Genomic DNA, 15,961 nt, shown 5'->3' on the forward strand with positions numbered 1-15,961 from the left:
AGTGGTCCCGAAGCATAGAGTAGCTCTGTGCAGGAACCCAGGTGCCTTCCCATATTCTTATTCTAGGTCCCCATGGGGGTTGCCTTTATCCCTGTGGTTGAAGATGTCTTCCTAACATGTTCACATTCCAGGCTCCAGAGAGGGGGAAGGAACAAATGGAGAGAAAGCAGACTACTTTTAAGGGTATGACTCAGAAGTGGCATCTCTGATCACTTTGGCCCAAACTTAGTCGTAATGCCTTACCTAACTGCAAGAGAGACAGGGAAATGTAGTTTTTAGTTGGAGGGCCATGTACCTCACTCAAACTGAGAATGATAGGCTACTGCAAATAAGAAGGCACAAGAACAGGTTTTGGAGGATAGTCTGTCACAAAACTTTGAGTGGACAGTGCCTCACGGTGCTGCAGTTCTGAATTGATAGATAGCATGACACACAATAGAAACAGTCAAAATAAATGTCCACTTAAATATTACTCCTTCATTTTCCTCCCTGGAAACCAGGCCAGTTAGAGAGGAGCCTAGAACAGTGAGTAAAAATACTAGAAGAACCTGAAGAGACAATCTCTGGAAGCAACTCTGAAGAGGGTGAGGCAGATTAAATGCTTTGCTGACCCCTTCAGAGGTATTCTGGGCTTGATCCTATCTTTGTCTTATTTAGGGCTCCTTTGGTAGCAAATAATAAAAGGCAACTTGAGGTAGCAAAATATACTATTTATTGTAAGGATATAGGGGTGACTCAGGGAAGTCAGTGGCAGGAGTGGATCAGAAGAGAAGATTGCAAACCTTCTGGGGCTCATTCTGATGCCTCTCAGTTTTCTTAAGGTGTTTTTGACATTTTTATCTCTAAAGACTTCTCAAGCACCTTCTGCTCCAGAGCTTACATTCTCACTGTGCCGGGCCCAGGCCGAACTGAACTATTTGCCATAACTCGAGTCCTTCGGAGGGAGAATCTGGTCAGCTCATCATGGGCCAGCATCCATTCAAGTGTCAAAATAGAGGTGAAGGTTTTCTTGAGACAAATGGAACTGCCTGTCAGGGGCCCATCCCTGTGGAGGAGGTGGAAGGAGATGGAGCCAGTTACCAAAGGAGGAGGAAACCGTTAAGAGCTGGGCACACATGCTGTGGTGGTAGTGTAAGGAGGGGCATCAAGTTCTGATCAACATTTTTTAAACTATTTTGGTATAAGTACAGACTGACAAGAAATTACAAAATAGTACAGAACAGTCCTGTGGATCTTTCACCTAGTTTCTCCTAATGATTACATTTTACCTAGCTATAGTACAATATCAAAACCAGGAAACTGACATTGGGACAGCATATCTATAGTTCCATGCCATTTAATCACATGTGTAGAGTCTTGTAACTGCCACCGTAATCGAGGTACAGAAATCAGAACTACCCTTTCCTCCTCACCATTCCTTACCCCTGGCAACCATTGATCTGTTTTCCATCTCTAGAATTTTTTCATTTTGAGAATGTTATATAAATAGAATCACACAGCACGTGACCTTTTGAGTTTGGGTTTTTTCACTTGGCACAGTCCCTTGACATCAAGTTATGTATCTCAATCAGCACTGCTAAGCAATATTCTGTGGTATGGATGTGCCATAGTCTCTCGAGCCATTTACTTGTTGAGAGACATTTTGGTTGGGTCTAGTTGTTGAGCATTATAAATAAAGTTACTGTGAGCATCTTGTGTACAGGTTCTTGTGTGTACATAAATTTTCATTTCCTTGGTGTAAATATCCAAGAGTATGATTGCTGGGTTGTGTGCTGAATGTATGTTTAGTTTTAAAAGAAACTGCCAAGTTGTTTTCCAAAAATGGCTGTACCATTTTACATTTTCACCAGCAATGGATGAGAGATGCAGTTTCTCCACATCCTCACTAGCCTTTGGTATTGTCACATTTTTTTTTTTTTAATTTTAGCTGTTCAAATAGGTGGGTAGTTCTATCCTATCGTGGTCTGAATTTGCATTTCCCTAATGGCTAATGATGTCGAGTGTCTTTTCATGTGTGTATTTGCCATCATATATCCTCTTTGGTTACATGTCTCTTCATGTCCTTTGCCCATTTTCTAATTGAATTGTTTTTTTGCTGTTGAGATTTGAGAGTTCTTTTTCTATACTTTAAATATGTATCAATTGTCAGGAATGTGGTTTCTAAATATTTTCTCTCTGTAGCTTGTCATTTCATCCTCTTAACAGTCATTTGCAGTACAAAAGTTTTTAAAATTTTGAAGAAGTCCAACTTACTGATTTTTTTTCTTTTATGGATTGTGTTTTTGTTGTTATATCTAAAAACTCTTCACGAACAAGCCCTAGGTCCTGAAGATTTTTCTCTATGCTTTCTTCCAAGAGTTTTATAATTTTGCACTTTATATTTGAGTTGCTTGATCCATTTTGTGTTGTTTTATGTAAGATGAGAGATGTGGGTCAGGGTTCTTGGCCTGTGGATATTGAATTGCTTTGGTGCTGTCGGTTGAAAAGGTTATTCTTGGGGCGCCTGGGTGGCTCACTTGGTTGGGTGTCCAACTCTTGATTTCGGCTCAGGTCATGATCTCATGGGCTGTGGGATTGAGCCCTGCGTCCAGCTCCCCACTCTGTGCTCAGTGGTTGAGGGGGGCTGCTTGAAAGATTCTCTCCCTCTGCCCTTCCCCGCAGTGAGGCACGCTCTCTCCTTCTCTCTAAAAATAAATAAATAAATAAATAAATAAATAAATAAATAAATAAATAAATCTTAAAAAAAAATAAAAGAAAAAGCTATTCTTGCTCCATTGACTTGCTTTTGCACCTCTGTCAAAAGTAAGTTGTCTGTACTAGTGTGAGTGTGTTTCTGGATTCTCCATTCTGTTCCACTGATCAATGTGTGTTTCCCTCTGCCAATACCACACAGTCTTGATTACTGTCTTCATTACTTATTTACTTGATTACTATAGCTATATAATAAAATGTCTTCTATTTCTCCCACTTTTATTATGATTTTTCAAAATTGTTTTAGATATTCTAATTCCTCTGACTTTCCATATACATTTTAGAATAATTTTGTCTTGATCTACAAAAAGTCTTGCTGAGATTTCGATACAAATTGTGCTAAACCTTTGGGGCACCTCAGTGGCTCAGTTGGTTAAGCATCTGCTTTCGGCTCAGGTCATGATCCTGGGGTCCTGCGACAGAGTGCCACATTGGGCTCCCTGCTCAGTGGGGAGCCTGCTTCTCCCTCTCCCCCTGCACCCCCCCCAGCTTGTGCTCTCTTGCATGTCTCTTTTTCTCTCAAATAAATAAATAAATAATCTAAAAAAGTTTAAAAAAGGAATTGTTGTGTTAAACCTTTATATCAATCTGAGGAGAGTTGACATCTTTACTATGTTGAGTCATTCAGTCCATGAACATGATAAATGTTTCTCTGTTTATTTTGATCCTGTTTTTTCATTGCTGTTGTATAGTTTTCAGTATGTAAATCTTGTGTATGTTTTCATATATCTGAAAACTTCACTTCGAAGCTTTGTAAATGATACTGTATTTTTGATTTTTTCCTCAAGTGTTCAATGTTAGTGTATCAAAATTCTTTTGATTTTTTAAAAAGATTATTTATTTGAGAGAGAAAGGGGGGAGGAGAGGGGGGAGAGGAGCAAAGGAAGAGGGACAAGCAGACTCCACGCTGAGCGCATAGCCCAATGCAGAGCTTGATCCCACAACCCAGAGATCATGACTTGAGCCAAAATCAAGAGTCAGATGCTTGACTGAGCCACCCAGGTGCCCCCATTTTTTGATTTTTGTACGTTAATATTCTCTCCTCCAAACTTATTTCTATTCTTGCTGAAATCATTTATTCAGAGAATTTTTTTATAGATTCCTTAGAATTTTCTATGTCGATCATCATGTCATCTGCAGATAGGGACAGTTTCGTTCTTTTCAATATGTGTGCCTTTTATTTCCTTTTCTTGCATTACTATGTTGGCTAGGACTTCTAGCACTGTGTTGAAAATAGTAATGAAAGTAGAAATCCTTGCTTTGTTCCTCATCTCGGGGAAAGCATTCATTTTTTCATTATATATGATGTCAACTGTATTTTTTTTTGGTAAAAGTTCTTTATCAAGTTGAACAAGTTGGCCTCTATTCATAGTTTTCTGAGAGTTTTTATCATGAATGGGTATTGAGTTTTATCAGGTGATTTTTCTATATCAGTTGATACAGTTATGTGATTTTTTTCTTTCACCTGTCAGGATGGTGGATTACACTGATTGACTTTTGAATATTGAGTCAGCCTTGCTTCTCTGGAATAAAGCTCTCTTGGTCATGGTGTATAAGTTTTTAATACATTGCTAAATTCTATTTGCTAATATTTTGTTAAAGATTTTGCATCTATGTCTAGGAGAGATATTGTATCTAATTTATGTCTTGCTAGGCTGCCCCTTTCCAAGTCATTTGGCTAGAGAAAGCAGGATTTGGGTGGGGGGAGGCTTTTTACTGTCTGCCCTTATTGGCATTTATGAATTGCTGACTTCTCCACCAACCAGTCTGGGGTATATGAAGCAAAAAAGAAAACTTAGAGAATTCACTGCTATGTGTTTCCCTGGGTACTGAGTTCACTCTACTTTTTGGACTAATCTTATGTTTGTCTTATATATTATGTCCAGGATTTTAACTGTACTTGGTGGGGTAGAGAGAAGTATGTCTACTCCACATTGTCCAGAAACTGGAAATCCAATTCTTATCTTTTTAAAAGTAGATGTTAAAGCCTCTTCTCTGCCTATTTATGGATGGAAAAATTGATCTTTCTACTTCTTGGGGGAAGGGAGCATGCCTTCTGCAGATTAGCAGAGTGGGTAGCATAGTGTATATTCTCAGTGAATATTAATCAGATCTCCACAATGGTCACTGTACATTCCGGTTAAATGGCCCCGGCGTAGAACCTACCTCTCACTGATCGCACATATGTCTGTTTTCCTAGGGGAACTGAAATTGCCCTTTTGCTCTGAGAATTCAGTATTTTTTGCTGTGGGATAAAAGGCTGTAGGTTATACCGTCATGTTGATTTATCATCCCAACTGTAGACAGCTTTGAGGGAGAAAGAGGGTTCTAAGAATAATTAGGGCCATTCAGGCAGTGTAAGCAGAGACTGTAATGGGCAAAGTGGAACATATGGTCACCCTAGTTATACCTGTTCTGTGAATTTACTATTGACTTAATTTGGGAATAGTATTAAAACATTTTCTCAAGTCCCACAGATGTATGCTGGTGTGTGCACATGCGTGAGCATACTCACACACGTACACACACTCAAGCATTCATGCCTAATAATAAAGAAATGAAGGAGAGTTATATAGGCTGGCTAAGTTAATGTAGGATTTTTCCTAAAGAGAATGTTCTTCTATTCATTTCCTTCAGACTTGTCCACAGAGGCCACCTGCAGGTCTTTTAAATGCCATTAAGACTTACACAAAAAGGGCATTCTAGTTAATGTGGTTTGTCAGGAAGAAATACTTATTAAAATGTCTTGGAATAAATGGAATGCGAAGTTTGAAAAGGTCCAATTCACAGCTTTTCTTTCAAGTTAAAAATGGGAACTACTTCAGGTGTAAATAATTCATCCCGACAAATTTGTTTCGTTTGGTGTGTGCCTGCCTGCCTGTGAATATATGATTTTCTTTTTGGAGCCCTGTGACATTAGCCCCTTGTTAGTTGAGCACTTCTCATGAATCAGAGTGTTCTGACCAACAAGGGTCCGGACCTCTGAGTTCTATTTCACTGAACTATTTGTACTTTTTTATAGACAGTCTTCCAAACAGAAGAAGGCTATTCAGACTGCTATCCGCAAAAATAAAGAGGCAAATGCAGTGCTGGCCCGGCTGAACAGTGAACTCCAGCAGCAGCTCAAGGTAAGGAAATTCCCAAAATTGGATTACTAGGCTTTTCATCTGGTGGTTTTGTTTTGACCACTGGCCGAGCACCTGGTTCCATTCCTGTTGGTAAGACTTGGATCTTTGTCCTCAAACCTCTTTTGGAAGGCAGAGAATTGCTACACTTAGGTTTCGTGGGTTGGTTCTTGTGTGTTTAGAGGAAGAGTAGTAACTTGAATTTGCAGGCTGCATATTGTGTATTAGCGAACAGGACAGAGAATCCATTACAAAGGCTGTTGGAAGTATTCTTCATTGCCAAAAGCTTCTGGACAAGCCCTTGATTGTTTAGATCCTCCCTGAATAATGCTATACCTATTTAGGTGGTAGAGGGTAACCCTGATACTATCAAAGGCCCAAACCCTCCCTCGGGCAAATGGTTCCATATCACCTTCTCAAGAACATCACTCTTCTCCTTCCCACCTCTTTCTCTTCACCATTAATCTCCCCTGTATTAGTTTTCCAGGACTGCCATAACAAAGTACTACAGCCTTGGTGGCTGAAAGTACAGAAATCACTTCTCACAACTCTGGAGGCTAGAAGTCTGAAATCAAGGTGTAAGCAGAGCCGTGCTCCATTTCTGAAGGCTCTAGGGGAGAATCCTTCCTTCTTTCTTCCCAGCTTCTGGTAGTGGCTGGCAATCCTGGGCATTCCTTGGCTTCCAGATGTGTCATTCCAATATCTGTATCCACTGTCACATGGTGTTCTCTCTGGGTCTCTCTGGGTCTGTGTCCAAATTCCTCCTCTTATTGTGTCCTCTTCTTATAGGGACACCAGTCATTGAATTAAGGCCTTTCCTAATTTAGCATAACCTCATTTTAATTAAATTACATCCACAAAGGTCCTATTTCTCTATGAGCTCACATTTACAAGTGCTAGGGGTTAGCACTTAAGCATATCATTCTGGGGACACAGTTCTGCCTACTGCATCCCTTGATTCTCTACTGCATCATTCCCACCCACATAAACATGCTCCAGTATTGTCCATTATCTTGACCTCACATCCTTCTTCAACTGCAGCTTTCCCAACTAGGTTTCTTAGGAGTTGTTTTCATTTACTCTCCTTCCTCACCAACAGCTTTCTCTCTCTTCACTTCAGCGTGGCTTCGCTCTCCTCCATTCACACCCCTCCCACGACCAAATCCAATGGCCCTATTTCAATGTTATTTGACTTTTCAGAAGAATTCTACACAATTGGCCATTTTATCCTCTGAAATGGTTTTTCTCACTGGCTTTTGGGCTACTATACTTTTTTCATGTTCCTTCCACTACCTCCCTCTTCTCCCTGCTTCCCTCCCTTCCTGGTGCTTCTTCCTTAGCATTCTGTGCTATCTCTTCCTTCTTTGATTTCTCTTTTATTACTCCCCCTTTGCCCTGAAATTTTATTACGAACATTTTAAGCATACAAGAAAGGTTGAAAGAATCCTACAGTAAACACTTTTATAGCCACCTCTTTTAACATTTTACTGTACTTGTTTTTATCACCTATCTACCCCTCTGTTCATCAGTCTACCTTATTTTTAACATGTTTTTCAGTAAATTGTGGACATCTGTATGCATACCCTAAATATTGCAACATGCAGATCATTAACTAGAGTTCAGTATTTTTATAGGTTTTTCTGATGTTGTAAGTTTTATATACAACGAATGCACAGATCTTAAGTGTGCCATTTGCTGAGGTTTTACAAATACATATACTTATGGAACCCAAACCCCTATCAAGATATAGAGCGTTCCCATCACCCTACCTGGCTCCCTCATGGTCCTTCCCTATCAATTCCTGCCCCTCCCACACAGAGGCAACCACTGTTCTTACTTTGTTATGCCATAGTGTTGTTTATTCTGTAACTTTATATAAATGGTGTTCTTGAACAGATACTTTTATGTAAAGCTTATTTCACTTATTATTACATTTTTGAGATTCACTGATATTGCATGGGTCAGTAACCCATTCCTTTTTACCGCCAGATAGTATGTCATTGAGTGGTTATGCCGCAGTTTTGTTATCAGCTCTATTAATAGACACCTGAGCTGTTGCCGGTTTTTGGCTATTTTGAAGAAAACCACATTCTTGAATAAGTCTTTGTGTGGAAATATGTCCTCATTTCTCTTGGGGAAGTACCTAAGATTCGGGTACCTAAGTTTGCTTTTCCCTCTGCCTCTGCTGCTCCCCCGGCTTGTGTGCTCTTGCTCTCTCCATCAAATAAAATTAAAAAAAAAAAAAGAAAAGAAAAAAAAAAGAAAAAAGAAACTGCTAGAGCTTTTCCCAAAGTGGTTGTAGCATTTTGTACTCCTCCCTCTAGAGCGTGAGAGTTCCTGTTCTTCCACATCCTTGCCGACATTTGGTGATGGTCTTTAATTTTAGTTGATCCTGTGGTGATTTAGTTTTTATTTTGCAGCTCCTTGATGCTTAATTTTGCTGGGCATTTTTTATTACAATTATTTACCTTTCATGTATTTTATTTTATGAAGGTCTGTTCAAAATATCCGGCCATTTTAAAAATTATTTTTGGTCTTTTTTCGTGGCATTGTAAGTAGATGCTTTTTATAAATTATCTTGGTTATTAGTCCTTTGTCAGATACCTGTTTTATAAATGTTTTCGCTCAGTCTTTCATTTTCTTAACTATCTTTTCAAGAACAGACGTTTTTCATTTTTATAAAGTCTAGTTTATCATTTTTTTTCTCTTATAGTTCTTATTTTCTTCCTATTATATAAGGAAACTGCCTACATCTAAATTGTGAAGATAATCTCCTATGTTTTCTTTTAAAGGCATTATTGTTTTAGCTTTTGCATTTAGGTCTTAAGTTACTTTTTAAAACTACTTTATTGAGGTATGATTGACACAAAACAAAAGGATGTGTATTTAATGTATGCAATGTGATACATACAGTTGAAAGATAATTATATATCCATGGACCCATCATCAGAACTTATGCCATAAAACTATTCATCACATCTAAAAGTTTCCTTCCCCCTTTTATTATTATTATTATCGTTATTATTATTTTGTGTACGTGACAAGAACACTTAACATAAGATCTACCCTCTTGGCAAATTTTTAATTATACACTACACTATAATTAATTGTAGGCACTATGCTGTATAGTTGATCTCTAGGCCTTACTCATTCTGTATAACTGAAACTTTGTACCTTTTGAATAGTATTTCCCCATTTCCACCGGCCCCTGACAACCACCATTCTATACTCTCCTTCTGAGTTTGACTATTGAAGATTCCTCATATGAGTGGTGTCACTTAGCATTTGTCCTTCTGTGTCTGGCTTATTTCCCTTAGCATAATGTCCTCTAGGTTTTATCTATGTTGTTGCAAATGGCTGAATTTCTTTCTTTTTAAAGGCTGAATAATATTCCATTGTATGTATATATGTTTTCTTTATCCATTTGTCCATTGGTAGACATTTGGGTTCCTTCCATGTCTTGGCTATTGTAAATAATGCTACAGTGAACATGAGAGTACAGATATCTCTTCAAGATACTGATTTTAATTCCTTGGATATATACCCAGATGCTGGATCATATTTGGTAGTTCTATTTTTTCAGCTTTATTGAGATATAATTGACATATAACACTGTGTATAGGTATACAACATGTTGATTTGATATATTTACATATTGTAATATGATTATCATAGTATTGTTAATACCTTTGTCACCTCACATAATTACCAATTCTTTTACGCGGTGAGAACATTTAAGATTTACTCTCTTGGCAACTTTCAAGTATGTAATACAGTATTGCTAAGTATAGTCACCATGTTGTACATTAGATCCCTAGAACTTATTCATCTTATAACCAGAACTTTGCACCCTTGGTTAACATCTCTCCATTTCCCCTGCAGCTCCTGGCAACTTCCATTTTTCTTTCTGTTTCTATGAATTTGGCTTTTCTACATTCCACACACAGGTGATATCACAGTATTTGCCTTTCTCTGTCTGACTTATTTCCCTTGGCATAGTGCCCACAGGTCCATCTATGTCACAAATGACAGGATTTCCTTCTTTCTTATGGCTGAATAGTACTCCATTTTATGTATGTACTACATCTTTATCCATTCATCTGTAGACAGATACTAATGTTGTCATAGCTTGACTATTGTAAATAATGCTGCAGTGAACATGGGAGGGAAGATATCTCTTTGAGATCCTGATTTTTATTTCATTTGGGTATCTGGAAGTGGGATTGCTGCATCATATGGTAGTTTTTTTTTTTAAATTGAGGAACCTCCATGCTGGTTTCCATGGTGGCTGCACCAATTTACGTTCCTACCAACAGTGCACAAGGATTCCCTTTTCTCCACGTTTTTGGCAACACTTATCTCTTACCTTTTTGATAATAGCCAGGTGTGAGGTGGTATCTCATTGTAGTTTTTTTTTTTTAAGTAGTCTCCACACCCAACGTGGGGCTTGAACTCACAGCCCTGAGATCAAGAGTTGCATGCTCCACCAACTGAGCCAGCCAGGTGCCTCTCATTGTGGTTTTGATTTACATTGGTGATTGCTGATGTTGGACATCTTTTTACATACCTGTTGGTCATTTTTTTTTTGGTATGTTGTGTTTCCATTTTCATTTGTTTCAAGATAGTTTTTGATTTCTTCTTTGACCTATTGGTTGTTCAGGAGTGTGTTAATTTTTACATATTTGTGAATTTTTCAGCTTTCTTCCTATTAGTTGATTTCTACTTTCATAACATTGTGGTCAGAAAAGATACTTGGTATGATTTCAATCTTCTTAAGTTTTTTAGGACTCGTTTTGTGACCTATTGTGATATATCCTGGAGAGTGTTCCTTGTGTACGTGACTATGTATTCTGCTGCTTTGGATGGAATGTTCTTTCTGTCTCTTAGGTCCATTTGGTCTAAAGTATAGCTCAAGTTCAACATTTCTTTATTGATTTTCTGTCTGGATGATATATGCATTGATTTCTCCCTTCAGATCTGTTATTTGCTTAATGTATTTAGGTGCTCTGATGTTGGGTACATATATATTTACAGCCATTATATTTTCTTGATGAATTAACCATTTTACCACTTTATAATGACCTTCTTTGCCTCTTGTTACAGTTTTTGGCTGAAATTCTTTTTTTTTATGAGTTAAATATAGCTACGTTGCTCTCTTGGTTTTCATGTGCATGAATTACTCTTTTTCATCCCTTCACTTTGAGCCTTGTGTGTGACCCTAAAGCTGAAGTGAGCTTCTTGTAGATAACATATTGTTGGGTCTTGTTTTTAGCCACTTTATGCCTTTCGGTTGGAGAATTTAATTCATTTACATTTGAAGTAATTATTGATAGGTAAGGACTTACTAATGCCATCTTATTGTTTTCTGGCTGTTTTGTAGTTCCTTTGTTCCTTTCTTCCTCACTTACTGCCTTCTTTTGTGTATAGATGATTTTCTGTAGTGGTATGCTTTGATTGTCTTCTCTTTATCTTTTGTGAATTTACTGTAGGTTTTTGCTTTGTGGTTAACTGTGAGGCTTATATAAAACATAGCTATAACAGTCTATTTTATGCTGATAACTTTGATTGCATATAATAACTCTACCCTTTTACTCCCCCCATTTTTGTTTTTGATGTCACAGTTTACCTCTTTTTATATTGTGTATCCAGTAGCAAATTATTGTGGCTGTAGCTATATTTGTAATTTTTATTGCCTTAATTGTATTAATTCCTGTTAAAAGTTCTATCTCACTTTTTTTTCCTCAAGGTATTAACTGGATGCTAGTCGTTCTAGCATTGTGCCTATTAGTGTTTTATGTTCTTGATTTTTAGGATGTTAAATCATAGAGTTTTAAGGGAGCTTGGAAACCCTCCTTCAACAGATGGGCATAGCAAGGCCCTTGAAATCTGTGTGACTGGCCCATGGTCACTTAGCTACCATGTGACAGAGCAGAGGAGGAGTAATACCAAGTCTCCAACACCTTTGGCACTCTCCTTCCCCATATGCTACTGATTTGCTTTTTATTTATTTTTTATTATTGAAGTATAGTTGACATACAATGTTACATTAGTTTCAGGTGTATAACAGTGATTCTGTAATTCTGTATATTACTCAACACTCACTACCACAAATGTAGTCACCATCTGTCACTGCATAATGTTATTATAATATTATTGACTGTATTCCCTATGCGGTACTTTTCATCTCCATGACTTATTTATTTTATAACTGGAATTTTGTACCTCTTTTTTTTAATGATTTTTTATTATATTATGTTAGTCACCATACAGTACATCCCCAGTTTCCGATGTAAGGCTCGATGATTCATTAGTTGTGTATAACACCCAGTGCACCATGCAATACGTGCCCTCCTTACTACCCATCACCAGTCTATCCCATTCCCCCACCCCCCTCCCCTCTGAGGCCCTCAGTTTGTTTCTCATAGTCCATAGTCTCTCATGCTTCATTCCCCCTTCTGATTACCCCCCCCTTTCTTTATCCCTTTCTTCCCCTATCGATCATCCTAGTTCTTATGTTCCATAGATGATAGAAATCATATGATAGTTGTCTTTCTCTGCTTGACTTATTTCACTTAGCATTATCTCCTCCAGTGCCGTCCATGTTGTAGCAAATGTTGAGAACTCGTTCTTTCTGATAGCTGAGTAATATTCCATTGTATATATGGACCACAACTTCTTAATCCAGTCATCTGTTGAAGGGCATCTCGGCTCCTTCCACGATTTAGCTATTGTGGACATTGCTGCTATGAACATTGGGGTGCATATGGCCCTTCTCTTTATTACGTCTGTATCTTTGGGGGTAAACACCTAGTAGTGCAATGGCTGGATCATAGGGTAGCTCAATTTTTAACTTTTTAAGGGACCTCCACACTGTTTTCCAGAGTGGCTGTACCAACTTGCATTCCCACCAACAATGTAGGATGGATCCCCTTTCTCCACATCCTCTCCAACAATTGTTGTTTGGAATTTTGTACCTCTTAATCTACTTCACCTATTTTGCCCATCCTTCTACTCACCTCCTCTTTGGCATCCCTCAGTTCTATGTATTTAAAAGTCTGGTTTTTTTGTTTGTTCATTTGTTTTATTTTTCAGATTCCATGTATAAATGGAATCATATGGTATTTGTCATTCTCTGTCTGATGTATTTCACTTAGCATTGTACCTTCTAAGGCTATCCATGTTGTTGCAGATGGCAGGATTTCATTCTTTTTTATGACTGAGTAATATTCCAGTGTGTGTGTGTGTGAGTGTGTGTGTGTGTGTGTGTGTGTATCACTTTTTTTTAACCCATTCATCTGTTGATAGACACTTGGGTTGCTTTTGTATTTTGGCTATTTTAAATAATACTGCAGTAAACATAGGGGTGCCTATATCTTTTTGAATTAGTGTTTCTTATTTTCTTTGGATAAACACTGAATATTAGAATTACTGGATCATATGGTAGTTCTATTTTTTTCCTTTTGTTGAGGAACCTTCATACGGTTTTCCATAGTGGCTGCACCAATTTACATTCCCACAAACAGTTCATGAGGGTTCCTTTTTCTTCATATCCTCACCAACACTTGTTATTTCTTATCTTTTTGATAGTAGCCATTTTGACAGGTGTAAGGTGATATCTCATTGTGGTTTTGACTTGCCTTTCTCCAATAACTAGTGATGTTGAACATCTTTTCATGTGTCTGGTGGTCATTTGTATGTCTTCTTTGGAAAAATGTCTATTTAGGTCCTCTGCCCATTTTTTAATTGGATTGGGTTTTTTTTTTTTTTTTTGGTGTTGAGTTGTATAAGTTCTTTATATATTTTGAATATTAATCCCTCATCAGATAAATCATTTGCAAATGTCTTCCCTTATTCAGTAGGTTGCCTTTTTTTGATGGTTCTCTTTGCTGTGCAAAAGCTTTTTATTTTGGTATAGTCCTATTAGTTTATTTTTGCTTTTGTTTCCCTTGCCTGAGGAGACCTATCCATTAATGTTGCTAAGGCTGATTACCAAGAGATTACTTCCTATGTTTTCTTTTAGGAGTTTTATAATTTCAGATTTCACATTTAATCTTAATCCACTTTGAATTTATTTTTGCATATAGTGTAAGAAAATGGTCCAATTTCATTCTTTTGCATGTAGCTGTCCAGTTTTCCCAGCACCATTTATTGAAGAGACTGTCTTTTTCCCATTGGATATTCTTGCCTCCTTTGTCATAGATTAATTGACCCTATAAGTGTGAGTTTATTTCTGGGCTCTCTATTCTGTTCTGTTGATCGTATGTATCTGTTTTTGTGCCAGTACCATACGGTTTTGTTTACTACAGTTTTGTGTATTTTGAAATCTGGGCTTGTGCTACCTCCAGCTTTGTTCTTCTTTCTCAAATTGCTTTGGCTATTTGAGGTCTTTTGTGGTTCCATGCAAAATTTAGGATTATTTGTTGTAGTTCTGTGAAAAAATGCTGTTGGTATTTTGATAAGGATTGCATTGACTCTATAGATTGCTTTGGATAGTATGGACATTTTAACAATATTTGTTTCCCCAGTCCATGAGCATGGAATATCTTTCCATTTGTTTTTGTCATCTTCAATTTCTTTCATCAATGTCTTATAGTTTTCAGAGTATAGGTCTTTCACCTCCTTGGTTTATTTTATTCTTTTTGATGCAAATGTCAATGGGATTGTTTTCTTAATTTCTCTTTCTGCTACTTCATTATTAGTATTTAGAAATGCAAGAGGTTTCTGTATATTTTGTATTCTGCAACTAAACTGAATTCACTTATTCTGATATTTTTTTTGTGCCGTCTTTAGGGTCTTCTATGTCTAATATGCTCATCTGCAAACAGTGGCAGTTTTACTTTATTTTTACTGGTTTAGTTGCCTTTTATTTCTTTTTCTTGTCTGATTGCTACAGCTAAGATTTCCAGTACTGTGTTGAATAAAAGTGGTGAGAGTAGAGTAGACATCCTCATCTTCTTCCTTATCTTAGAGGTAATGCTTTCAGTTTTTCACCATTGAGCATGATGTTAGCTGTGGGTTTTTCATTAGATGGCCTTTATTATGTTGAGATATATCACCTCTAAACCCATTTTGTTGAGAGTCTTTATCATGAATGAATGTTGTACTTTGTCAGTTGTGTTTTTTGCATCCATTGAGATAGTCATAGGGTTTTTATCCTTCCTCTTGATAATGTGTGATGTATCACATTGGTCGATTTGTAAATAGCTATAGGTATCTTTAATTCTCTTGTCCTTTTACCTTGTAATAGAGTTAAGTGGTTAACACCCCATCATATTACAGTATTAGAGTATTCTGAATCTTACTGTATACTGACATTTACCAGTGTGTTGTATTTTTTTATGTTTCATATTGCTGATTAGCATCCTTTCATTTCAGCTTGAAGAACTCCTTTCTGCCTTTCCTGGCAAGGCTGGTCTAATGTTGATGAACCCACTAAGCTTTTGTTTTTCTGGGAAAGTGTTTAATCCTTCTTCATTTCTGAAGGATTACTTTGACAAATAGAGTGTTTTTTGTTGGCACTTTTTTATTCTTTTTGCACTTCGAATATATTATCCCACTGTATCCTGGCCTGTCTGTAAGGTGCTTGCTGTGAAATCAGCTGAAAGTCCTTTGGGGGTTCACTTGTAAGTTACGGACTTCTTTTCTCTTGCTGCTTCTAAGATGGTCTCTCTTTGATTTTTGACAATTTTATTATAATGAATCTTGAAGAGGAGCTCTTTAAGTTGAGTTTGGTAATCTATGAGCTTTATGAACTTGGATCCATATTTGTCTGTAGTTTTGGGAAGTTCTCAGCCATTGTTTATTTAAATAAGTTTTCTGCCCCTGTCTCTTTTCAACTTCTGGAAGTCCAGCAAATCACATATTATTTCTTTTGATGTTACCCTATAGATAATGTAGCCTTTCTTCACTCTTTTTGACTCTTCTTTTTTTTGTTCTCTTCTGACTGTATAATTTTAAAGTTCTGTCTTCTGTCTTATAGATTCTTTCTTCTGTTTGATCCATTTTGATGTTTTTGCTCTCGATTGTAATTTTCCTTTCATTCATTCTTCAGCTCCAGAATTTCTCTTTGGTTCTTTTTTATGACT

The 15,961-nt window shown here is 37.2% G+C and overlaps 1 protein-coding gene across 7 annotated transcripts in view; it reads left to right on the plus strand.

Moving 5' to 3' along the window:
• Positions 1–15,961, plus strand: part of REPS2 (RALBP1 associated Eps domain containing 2) — a 215,800-nt gene that overhangs the window by 186,548 nt on the left and 13,291 nt on the right. For all 7 annotated transcript variants that reach the window (XM_057310284.1, XM_057310293.1, XM_026480258.4 and 4 more), the window contains one exon: positions 5,774–5,879. In XM_057310284.1, coding sequence (XP_057166267.1) covers positions 5,774–5,879 — 106 coding nt within the window. The remainder of the gene's footprint in view (positions 1–5,773; positions 5,880–15,961) is intronic.

The sequence above is a fragment of the Ursus arctos genome, chromosome X, assembly GCF_023065955.2.
Source record: "Ursus arctos isolate Adak ecotype North America chromosome X, UrsArc2.0, whole genome shotgun sequence".
NCBI classification, from domain to species: domain Eukaryota; kingdom Metazoa; phylum Chordata; class Mammalia; order Carnivora; family Ursidae; genus Ursus; species Ursus arctos.